This window comes from Hevea brasiliensis, chromosome 17 (genome assembly GCF_030052815.1).
Source record: "Hevea brasiliensis isolate MT/VB/25A 57/8 chromosome 17, ASM3005281v1, whole genome shotgun sequence".
NCBI lineage: Eukaryota > Viridiplantae > Streptophyta > Magnoliopsida > Malpighiales > Euphorbiaceae > Hevea > Hevea brasiliensis.
In genome coordinates this window covers 3409820-3421358 of record NC_079509.1, presented here as the reverse complement: position 1 = coordinate 3421358, position 11539 = coordinate 3409820, and the positions used below count along the sequence as shown (strand labels likewise).

General features: G+C 33.3%; 2 protein-coding genes across 3 annotated transcripts; both read left to right on the top strand.

The window, feature by feature from the left end:
- The first annotated feature begins 611 nt into the window (after nucleotides 1-611).
- LOC110637514 (ubiquitin-conjugating enzyme E2 10) lies at nucleotides 612-3641 on the top strand. Of its 2 annotated transcripts, none has more exons than XM_021787653.2 (6): nucleotides 612-776; nucleotides 897-974; nucleotides 1524-1651; nucleotides 2331-2435; nucleotides 2898-3051; nucleotides 3337-3641. In XM_021787653.2, the coding sequence occupies exons 2-5, from the start codon at nucleotides 905-907 to the stop codon at nucleotides 3039-3041; spliced, it is 447 nt and encodes a 148-aa protein (XP_021643345.1). In that variant the 5' UTR covers nucleotides 612-776; nucleotides 897-904; the 3' UTR covers nucleotides 3042-3051; nucleotides 3337-3641. The 2 variants fall into 2 exon arrangements, with proteins under 2 accessions (XP_021643345.1, XP_021643346.1); XM_021787654.2 differs by having other exon boundaries at nucleotides 621-776; nucleotides 894-974.
- A 5262-nt stretch (nucleotides 3642-8903) lies between these two features.
- On the top strand, nucleotides 8904-10802 carry LOC110637492 (ethylene-responsive transcription factor CRF4). Its single transcript, XM_021787614.2, has one exon. The coding sequence runs from the start codon at nucleotides 9566-9568 to the stop codon at nucleotides 10631-10633; it is 1068 nt and encodes a 355-aa protein (XP_021643306.2). The 5' UTR covers nucleotides 8904-9565; the 3' UTR covers nucleotides 10634-10802.
- Nucleotides 10803-11539: the final 737 nt, after the last annotated feature.

Below are 11539 nucleotides of genomic sequence, written 5' to 3'. Positions count from 1 at the left end.
TCATGGTTTGACTTGAAAATGAAATTGGATTAGTCTAATTGAGAATTATAAATAATATTGAAACAATCAAATTTATATTGATCAAAATTTACCTCAGACAAGATTAGAACTAATCAATTTTATTTAAAATAATTACATTTTTATTTAAAAATTAAAAATTTTAATCATTAAATTTAATTAAAATTAAATTGAGATTGGATTGAAGCCTTTAATTCAATCCCATTAATTCTAATTCTCGAATTAAAATCTATAGTTTCGTCTCAGATCGAACGGTCGAGGAGGTTTAATTCGCTTCAAGATCCCCTATTACAACGGTCCATGGACGATTCTAATTCATTTTCAATTTCCAACACCAAAGATAATAAGACAAAAAAATATATAATAAATAATATATTCATAATTTTATTTTCCATTTTCCATTTTCCATTTTCAAACTACCAAAAATAAATTAAAAAAAAAAAGTATTTGATTCGACGGCCGCTTTCGGCGAAAATTTGGGTTTTACGTGCAGAAAACGCCAAGTTGGGACCACCAATTACAGGAGAGAATATAACCAAATCGCAAACCGACGGTTGAAACCATCGAACAAAAAAGCAGTCCCAGGCATTTATAAAAAGTCATTACCTCACCCAATCCCAAATTCCTCCACCATTTCTTTTTCTATTTTTTTCTTTCTTTTGCTGATTGTCTGTCCGGGTCCTTTCAAATCATAACAAATCCTACCGCCGCCCACCAAGAAGCTACGCAAGGGAGGATCAATAATCTCTTCGTCTCAGGTATCTTCCCCTGGATTTTCTCTCTCTATATATGTATATATAGGCCATCATAGCTTCGTATTTTTGCTCGCGTTTTTCTTTTGATCTTTGATCTGAGGGGATCTAAGCTTTGAATCGCAGATTTTGAGATGGCTTCGAAGCGGATCTTGAAGGAACTCAAGGATTTACAGAAGGATCCTCCTACATCATGCAGCGCTGGTATTGCATTATTATTTATTTTTCTTGACTTGATCCCTCTTTTGTTTTACCAGATTCGATTTTCAAGGTCTATGCTTGGTTCTTTGTATTTCTTTTTTTACAATTTCTTTTTAGCTGTTTTAATTGAATTATCATTGTGCGTGTTTCTCTTCATTTGTCGGTAATTAGACCTGGGTGGTGTCCGTGATTCCTCGAGCGTGTATTCAGTTGAATTATGTTTAGTGATTGTTAACCATGGTTGAGATATTAGTTGTTTCTTATAGAAATTTTAATAATTGCTTGGATTGGGGTGGATATGACATATTGAAAAGGTATTGAAAGCGAACTTTTCAACCAAATCTTAGGAGTTTATTTGAAATTACATGTACTTTATGCATATTCCAATATCATTTTCAAGCACACGTAAAATGTTCTTCTTTATTTCTGAATATAATCCAGAAAAAAATTTTGAATTTCACATGTTTAGGGCCTTAAATCTTTGTGTGTAAGATCTTTATCTTTTGGTGCTGTTCAACCGTTTTGTTTTCCTTATTTCTGGAAATGTTTCAGGTCCTGTAGCTGAAGACATGTTTCATTGGCAAGCAACAATCATGGGTCCTCCAGACAGTCCATATGCTGGAGGTGTTTTCCTAGTTACTATTCATTTCCCCCCGGATTATCCATTTAAGCCTCCAAAGGTATCTTCTTTGCACTTGACTTTCAATGTAACTGTCTCAGCATGTTTAAATAGCTGGAATTTTCTTCATTCGCTTGTAATTGTAAATTTGCAGTGCTAGATTTCTCATTTAATCAACATATTTCTTTGTACTTTGAATTAGATATGTTAACCCCATATACAATGTGAGCAGAGAGAAATTTTTGTCACAATGAAGTTTGTGCATATTATATACTGTAGCTCAACTATGATAATACTATTATTCTTTCTAACGATGAAAGAAGAATACTTACCATGTTTTAAAGGCTTGAAGAAATTCCATTGGTTATACAGTTAGGTTTTAGTGGTGTCTTTGTTAGAAGATGAAGATCAAAATGGGAAAGTTTGAAAGATGCAGGTCATATCGTTGAAAATTTTGAAGATTATAAAATAATTTGCTTTACAGCTTATTTTCTCTTAGCTTAAAATTAAGACTCAGTTTGAGTTGCTCTTTGGTCATTATACCGTGAGAAAGTTGGTCAATAGGATTTGCAGCTTTTGTCTGCTGAGAAAGTTAGCAACTGTGGCACTTCCATGTAAATGCCTCTCTTGTAAATAGTTTATTGCTATTCTGCATTTGTAGCATTTCTGGTGTTATTTTTTGCACTCGTTTATTGTTGTGTGAACACTTGGTCATTAATTTCATATGATGTATCTAACAGGTGGCGTTCAGAACAAAGGTATTTCACCCAAATATAAATAGCAATGGAAGCATTTGTTTGGATATTTTGAAGGAGCAATGGAGCCCTGCGCTAACCATATCCAAGGTTCTTATTCTATAACTCTGAAAGCTTTGATCTTGAACTCAGAAGAAGACATTATTCTTTACTTATAGAGGATCTTTCTACAGAATGTGGAACTAGTGATTTAATCAGCTTATTAACTTTGAAGTTTTTAAGTAAATCATATTGTCCATTGCAAAATATAGAACTGATAGAGTTCTAGATCCCATTTCATTAATATTATTCACTACAATGTTTATTGAAACGTAAGCTAACAAAAGATACTTCCCTTTAAAGAGTAATTTACCCTTTGAAAGGAAAGGATGACAGCTACTGTAACAATGATATTTTGCATCTTTTAGCCATCACATTAACTGTTCTATTTTCACCATTCAAAATCCAGTTAATTTCAACTTTCTTAATGTGGATGTTGGTTTCCCTGTTGTCATCTGGTTGATATCTAAATTGTTAGGTTTCAATTTGTAAAGATTTGTTTTCATTTTGCAGGTGTTGCTTTCAATCTGTTCTTTGTTGACGGATCCTAATCCTGATGATCCTTTGGTGCCAGAGATTGCTCATATGTATAAGACAGACAGAAATAAGTATGAGACAACTGCGAGAAGCTGGACCCAGAAGTATGCCATGGGCTAAATAATTTCTGGTGCGTGTTAGGAAAAGGCCTTTTTCTATTCATTTTAATTTTTATCTCTCTGTTGTGTATCAATGTTTGTCTTGTCCTCTATCTATATGGGCCAAAGAGGTCCGTAACTACACCCTAGTTAAAATAGAAACATATATGTTGCTTTCAATTGATGTATGGATAATGCTATGGTCGAACTGTGCAAATATGTCCATTGAATGTCAGCTTATGCATGCTGGAATTGTTCAAATGTGCTCCAAATTCAACTTCGCTTATGTTGCTTATAATCTATGTTCTGCGATACAGTTTTTCTGGTTGTTTTGTGCCTGGGTTATTTGTCGTTGGCTTACTGGCCGTGTCCTGCTGCAAGACCAAATCTCCAAAACCAGGCGCCGCACACATTTTCGATGTCAATAAGCTATTATAACTGTATCGGTTGCGAGATAATGGGCCTCTGGTTGTTTGAGATAATGGGCCTGTGGGCCGTAAGATATACTTTTGCTTGAAACCACCATAAGAAATTTAAAACTTTATTGTTTGTTGTTAATTTTAGTCTTAATTGTATCATGAATTTAATTTTGTTATTAGTGTCAATTGTAGCTCATTTCTTATATTGCCTCATTTTTATTTAAAAAAAATGAAAAATATTAATACTTTCAACAAATTTCGACAGGACATTTATTTTTTTTATAAAATTTTAGACATTTGCATTTGCCCTAACACTGTTGAGATTCAACAAATTACCCCTTTCATAACTATTATGTAAATCTTGAGATTTGGGCTATGTAATGATGAAAATTTTATCATAAAGGCCATTTTTTTTTCCTTTTCAAAGTTAAACTTAGTAGCGTGCAGGATTGAGGGGCATCGCCTATTTTAAATGCCACCTACTCTCTACTGCCACTCCAAAAATGCTCACCCACTCCACTACCTTCGCACGACACACCAAATTAGCCTATTTTAAATAATTGTCTTATGACTTTCCCATTTTGTTTAACGTTTTTAAGCTTTTTAATTTTTCTTTTTTAAAAAATAAAAACCTAAATAAACTTTAATAGAGTTCGAAATCCATTTTAATTTATATATTTGATGGGTCACGTGATAGGGATAATTTTTTTTTGTTTTCTGAAATCAGTAATTGGAGACAATTAAATATTTTAAGATTTAAATTTGATAACTCGTACTAAAAAAAAGGCGAGGGACCTAAATTATTAATGATAAATTGTATTATTATCAGTAATTAAATTATTATTTAATTTTTAATATTTTATAAAACTAATAATTATTGTATTTTTCAATTTTTTTTATAAATGTTAGACAATTTTTTTAAGTAGCGTTTTTTATTGTTGGATTCGTTATTTTGATCATTATTTGGAGGTGAAATTGAGATAGATAAAAATAAATTGATGGTATTTTAATTTTAATTAATCTTTTTCTATAATTATTGTGGTTCTTAGGAGAAAAAGCTAAGAAAATGAAGAGTCAATAGAGATAGAAAGCATAGAGACAGAATGGCACATTTATAATTTTTGACAAATTTCAAGGAACAAATTGCATGTTACATAGAACCGACTTGCATGTTATGGGTAGCGCCCAAAACTTCAACCTCCCTAATAGAAGCAACTCCATTTTTCTTAACACTGAAATGTCATCTTCCATGGTGGAGCTGCATAAGAATAAGAAAAGAAGCACACAGGGAGACTCATTAGAAACAAGGAAAAGACATGCACTCCTTCCAAACCCGTCACAACGCCTTCCTTCCTAAGGTATAGGGAACAGGCGAGCTTAGAAGCAAAGCTCAAGTAAAACCAAGGCTGGCAACTAGTGTCGCGGACTTGATCAGAACAAGACTTGGCATGAGACAGACATCTCATTCTTGTATAATCCTAATAAAGATGAAGATGACAACTACCATCACTGCCATAGATGCCAGTCAACGAGAGAAAACCTCAAGGAACAGATATTGAACTAGTTTAGCCGGTCTATCCCAATACCCTTTCGTTGACGCACAAATATGGTGAACCAACAAACTACCCAAACCAAAAGCATACACAACCAACCAAAAAGAGGTGAATGTAGATCCACCCTTCGGTTGGATTGAGGGGCCTTCCCCTACTCTTTGGGTAGAGATGATAATAGGTTAAATTTTTGCCAGGACTCAATTCGATCAAATTCTAATAAAATGGGTTTTGGATTAAATATAACCGGGTTTTGGACAAATTCAGTTTTGAAAAATGATACTTATAACAAATTTGTGTTGAATTTGAGTTTTACATGTTTATTATCCATTACAAGAATCCGTTTGTATATATACTTAATTAAATATAAAATATTTTTTTAAATAATGTTTATAACTTTTTATATTTTTTATTTTAAATATTTTATGGAATTTTTAAAATATAAATTATTAATAAAAAATAATTTTTTATATAGATTATTATTTAAAATATATAAAATTAAATAGATTTGAGTATTTTTTGGGTGATAATAATAATAGAGTTTAAAATAAATTCAAATAATTAATAATAAATTTTAATTAAATTTGAGACCAATTCAGATAATTGAGAATAAATTTTAATTAAATTTTAGATGAGTTTGAATTTTGATAATATTAATCAAATTTAAATTCAAGTGATTTTTACAGGTATTCCATCCTAGCATTGGTTACTAAACAAACAAATGCCAGATGAAACTTTCAGAGAGGATAGTCTCTCATTAAAAGGAGAGAAAATTTCTCACTTAAATGGGATAGATCGTTTACTTTGTGATAATTATGGACTCAGTAAATTTAACGCATAACTAAATTTTTTTAATACTAAATCTGGATATAGTTACATGGTTTTAGTCATCACTCGAGGTTTTATCATGTTGTGAAATCAAAATTAATTACTATAATGTACGTTTAAATAAAATAATTAAAAAAAAAATTTACAGTAGCATATCTAGACTAAACCCATATGTGATATGTCATATTGAAGTTAAGAGCAAATTCCAGAAGGCAAGAACTGAGAGAAGCCATATGCTTAGCCCATAGGAATTCAAACTCCAATTTATTAAGGGAAAAAAAAAAACTTTAGGTATTTTGCTTAATTATAATTAATTAAATACCACAGGACATGGTGACCGATGTGGTTTATATTAATATACTAGTGTTAGAAGGAGACTAATATTATTAATTACACTTGTTAAGTCTTCACCTAGGTAGAAATCTAAGCCCAAGAGATTAAAATAATTCCCTAGCTTCCCCTGCAAATGGGTAGTGGCCACGAGTGGAGAAAGCATGGTCCCTGAAAATCTGCTTCATTAATTAAATCTAAACCAAACCCCTTTAACCTAATCTCAGTTTCAAGGGACATATCCCCAACAAGTCAAATGCTATCTCAGTTTTCTTGTATTTGGGAGATTTATTTTTTGTAATGAAGACAATGCACCAATCTAAAAATCACAATCTAAAATCCACTAAGCAGCTTTTTGGGAAGAATTATTTGAAAAAATTATAATTTTACAAGAAAAAGAAGAATAAAACATGTCCTCTGTTTCAAATCCCTCATTTTGAGGCTCAAATAATTGCATTTCACAAACTCCTATTAATCTCTCGCTCAAATAAAATAAAGAATACAAAAAGTCTAAAACAATCTCTGTCTCTCTCTCTGTATATATATATATATGCACACAGAGAAGTTTTGATCAAGTCCCTAATTCCAACTTAAGCCACATCACCCCACATGGAGAAGTACACGTGCCTCTCTTCTTTCTCCGAGACAGGGAGTAAACGGCGCCGGTCACCGGCAGTTCAACAGTGAAGCACTGTCGGTGGGACGCAATCGAGGGGAGGCTAGTCAGTAGCTAACTATGGTCATCAGCTCTCAGATAAGAATACTATAAAATAACCAATAAAATTAATGAAAAATGCTATTAGGTAGTATATTTTGCAAGCCTTTTCCTAAATTTTTTTGCCATATATATGTTCAATCGCAATTTACATATATTAAAAAATAAAGAAAGCTGAACTGCTAAAACCGAATAAAGAAGAAATTCTTTCGTCAATTCTTGAAGATAAGGTGCAGGAAAGGTGACTATACATGAACAGGTTTTGTTTGTTATTGTTATTAATAATTAATTTTTTAAAGCTTTTTTTAATAATATTTACCTTAATACTGAACTGGGTATACTACAATATATATATATATATACCCATTAGATTAATTTTGTGCACTGAAGGTAGAAAAACAAGTTGAGAGAGTTGTGTGCAGGTTGCTTCTTTCTTTGCCTATAAAATGTTTTTTTTTTTTTTTTGTTAAAATATCTTTGTTTTTTTAATTATTTTTTTTCGGCCATAAAGTTGGACGTTAAAGATATTTAGTATTTTTAGTTCTTATCTCCATCGGTGGCAGAGCTTATCTTTCTGAAACTTCACGCCATCTTTTATATTTTTTTTCATTTATTTATTTATTATTATTATTTTTGAAAAATAACCATCAAATGAGAGTTGAGAATTTGAAATCTTTAATTTGTCCATCATATGCGAATTGAATAAATAATAAAACGAATAAAGTTAATGATTGATCATAGTAGGAAAGCGGCAATTGTAGTAGGAGTTTTAGATGGAGCCATGGATTGACAAACATCTCTTGCTTCAAATGGAAGATCGTGAATTGCTTTCTGACAAATACAAACAAGACAGACATGGTAATTAATAAAAGCTTTAACGTTGTATGGGAATGGGAGGTGGCCCTTCCTTTTAGATCTCGTACCTCTTCATTTTATTTTTTATTTTGAGATTATTATATTTTTTTAATTTATTTATAATTTATAAAAAATTAATCTCTTTAAAATTTATAATTATCCTTCTCAATAATATGTTTTCTTAAAATTAACTAATTACTCTAACATTGAGATTAATATTTCAAGCCAGTAAGTGTGAAGTGCCACCTTCTTCTCAGCTGTTAAACAACAAGACAGAATATATATACCTCAATGATAAGACAAAAGAAAATAATTGATTTGGTGAATGACATATTTCAATTTTTTTTTTCTAGGAAAATGAAAATTTTTTTATTTAAATTCTTAATTTTTCATATTTTTTTTAATTTGTTAATAAAAATAAAGAGAAAATTAATTTGTGTTGTCAATTAAACGCTTAGGAAAAGAAAATATATTAGAAATGAGTAGTAGCGCGATGCAATAGGGAAAGTAACATAAGCATGTATCGGTTGTGGGGATAGGGAGAGCAGAGAAAAAGCCCAGACAAGTACAAAACCAAATTGTTAAAGGCGGCGAATTCTAGGTTGCCGGCCACGTTAGTTCTTGCGTTTAAAAAATATATTCAACTCGAAACTTTCAAAACTCAGAAACATTAATTAATTAATTAAAATTAATTATTAACCCACTAGGCAGTGGCCACTCTTAAGCCAGCACAAAATAAATTGTATTACACAAATCATATTCCGAAATTACCCTCTCTTAGCTTCACCCAATAATCAAACCTCTAACAAGTAATAAGGGTAATTAAAGGATCAAAATCTTAATTTACAGATATATTACGCGATTTAACTAGTGATCTTTTGTGTTCGGTGTTCCTAATTCTGATTAACTGACCAGCGAATTTAAACGGACCCGGGTATCTTGGGCCTCACGTGACATGAATCACACCACCCGAGATGCTGGTGCTGTCCAATTGGACCAGAAATTTTCATGGGTCCTATGCTATTCGGTGTCAACTTTCTAATCCTTAGGCGAAGGTGCGTATAGTGTAGTCTCAGCCGTGGCCGGAATCTCCTACTCAACGCACCGGCACTAATTACCGATTAAATAGACAGCAAATATATTATATTATTTATAATTTATTAAAAAAAGGAAATTAAATGTGAAAGGAAAGATTAATTAAGGGCGTTTTATTTGGGCTGTTGGGATCCTATAAAACAGCGATTTCAGCGCTCTGGCATCGGCTGCTTCTTCTCTCCTTAGGACTCGAGATTTTTCCCGCACTTCACTTCCCATTCTCTTCCCATTCTTCTCTTCGTTTCCATCTTTAAGCGAAGATTCTTGGGCTTTTTTCGCTAGATATTTATTGCGATCTCTACTAAATCAACTTCCAATATAGGAAAAACCGGTGAAGGATCGAAGACTGAGGTTTATACAATTAGGAAGAATCTAGTATTTTATTCCTCTTCCTATTTTGCTTATTTTCTTTCTGCTCCTTTTTTTAAGTCTTCGTCTTCCTCTTTAAGCCTCTTGCATTCTTGTTTCTTCAGAGTTCTTTCTTCATACACCATAAATTGAGCTTGCTTTGTCGAAAGGGTTTTGTTCAAATCCTGCGAGGTGCAATATTTTTTCAATTCAATTTATCCTTTTACGCCTTTTAGGCAGGTTTATGAATCAGCTTTCTCTTTCGTTATCTCCGAGTATTAGTCTTATTCGTCTTCTTCTTCTTCACGGCTCTTTGCCTTTTTCTTTTCTGTGTTATCTTTTTTTCTCTTTCTTTTGATGAGAATAAAGAATCAGGGAAGTTAAGAAAACACTTCCACAAGAGGAGATGATGGACCACAGTATCCTATGTCCTATGAAATATACAGAACACAGAATAGTTACTAAGAAATTCACAAAACCCTCCTTAAAGTCCAAAAAGGTCTCTGATGAAAGGAGTAGATTAGAGCACAACCCACCACGACTTGTACGGATATCAGTCACAGACCCAGACGCTACCGACTCCTCCAGCGACGAAGAAGGTGAGTTCTTTGCCCGCAAACGAGTGAAGCGGAATGTGAACGAGATTAGCATCGAAGCTAGCTGCAAAGACACTGCTGCTGCCGTTTCCAATGGGCGAAAAAGACCTGCTAGTGTGCTTCCAGCATCCCACCGGCCAATCAAACTCAATACAGCAAATACCAATGGCAGAAAGTTCCGTGGAGTCCGACAACGGCCGTGGGGTAAATGGGCTGCTGAGATTCGAGATCCTGCGAGGCGTGTGCGGCTATGGCTAGGCACCTATAACACTGCTGAAGAAGCTGCTATGGTTTATGACAATGCTGCAATCAAGCTTCGAGGACCTGATGCTTTAACCAACTTCATTACGCCTCCAGGCAGAGAAAAACAACAGGAAAAAGCTGAAGCAGAACAAGTAGAAGACAAGCCAAAAATTAATGTGACCTCAGCTTCTAGCAATGAGTCTGGCGATGAGTCTCACAATCTCTCATCTCCAACTTCTGTGCTGAACTTCAGAGCTCACTGCAGTGAAGAATCTGAACTGCAAAAGCTGGTTGTACCGGTAGAAAAATCAAACATAAAAAGTGAAACGGTTAAAGAAGAGTGTGAACAGAAAACAAACGTATCCGATGAATCAGCAGAGTATCTATTACCGCTGGACTTGCCATTCTTGGACGATTTCTTCAATTTTTCAAGCACAGGACCTTCACTCTTCGATGACGCGATAACAACAAAAACAAACACCGTTTCAAGTGAAGATTTCAGCGACATATCCCTGGACACACCCCAAGAATTCGGATCATCTTCATCATCATCCATGTGCCAAGACGGCGACTTTTCCCAAGACATCGGAGATTTCTTTTTCTCGGAACCACTAGTTGCTCTTTCAAATGTCTAGTAGTGACCAGTTGCCGCCGTTTTGCTTGCCGATTTCACGGCAAATTTTGTACTGGTGGCAATTTTTTTACCTCTAGTTTTTTGTTCTTAACATAATATTAGTATATATTTATTTGTTAAGAATATATCCGTTCTAAAGACTGGACGGATAATCGAGTGAGCTTTGCTAAGATTTTGTGTTGTACTTGATATCATCTAATAATAACAATAATAATTAGTGATGCTAATGAGAGCGTATAATTTGCAATTATTTTTGTAATCACTGTTCTTTAATTATAAATATTGGATATATTTTATAATTTTAGAGTGACACGTGGCATAAATTTGTCCCACACGAGTAGGCTTAATTTGCGGTGGTGGCCGCTGGATCGAGTCAAGTCGGTAAGAATCGGTGCGTGTGAAATGGAGGCTTCCAATTTTAATTTTCTATTTCTCAATGTCTCCACTGTATGTGCCCGCCAATAAATTAGCGTTTCAGTGTAAACTGTGTGTAGCCTCAAAGTTGAAAAGAAGGTCTAAAAAGCCTAAAAAATAAAAGAAAAAAAATTATAATTAAGGGGATTTAAACATGATTAATTTTGAATTATACTTTGTTAGCTATTCTACTATATGTGCACATTAGGGTGTAATTAAGATGGAATGTGGACCAAATCAATGCCCCAAAAAGTCAATGATATATTTTATGTAGATATTAACTTGCCACCTTTGGATTTGAGGCATATTTGATTCATTATTTGGTTGGATTTGGAGCCAATTAAGTTAGGTTTCATTATTGGGTTGGATTTTTTTTTTTTCTTTTCTGGAGGATTAGTTGGATTTTGATTGATTTGGCTCAAGAGTTTCCATGTTAGGTCCAAGGTCAATTCACTTTTTCTTTTTAAGGATTGGCCACTAAAATCGCAACCCT

Coding starts and splice junctions, on each gene's coding strand:
- LOC110637514 (XM_021787653.2), top strand. CDS start 905: ATGGCTTCGAAGCGGATCTTGAAGGAACTCAAGGATTTACAGAAGGAT. Junction 1,652..2,330: donor ATCCATTTAAGCCTCCAAAG/GTATCTTCTTTG, acceptor TGTATCTAACAG/GTGGCGTTCAGAACAAAGGT. Junction 2,436..2,897: donor CTGCGCTAACCATATCCAAG/GTTCTTATTCTA, acceptor TTCATTTTGCAG/GTGTTGCTTTCAATCTGTTC.
- LOC110637492 (XM_021787614.2), top strand. CDS start 9,566: ATGATGGACCACAGTATCCTATGTCCTATGAAATATACAGAACACAGA.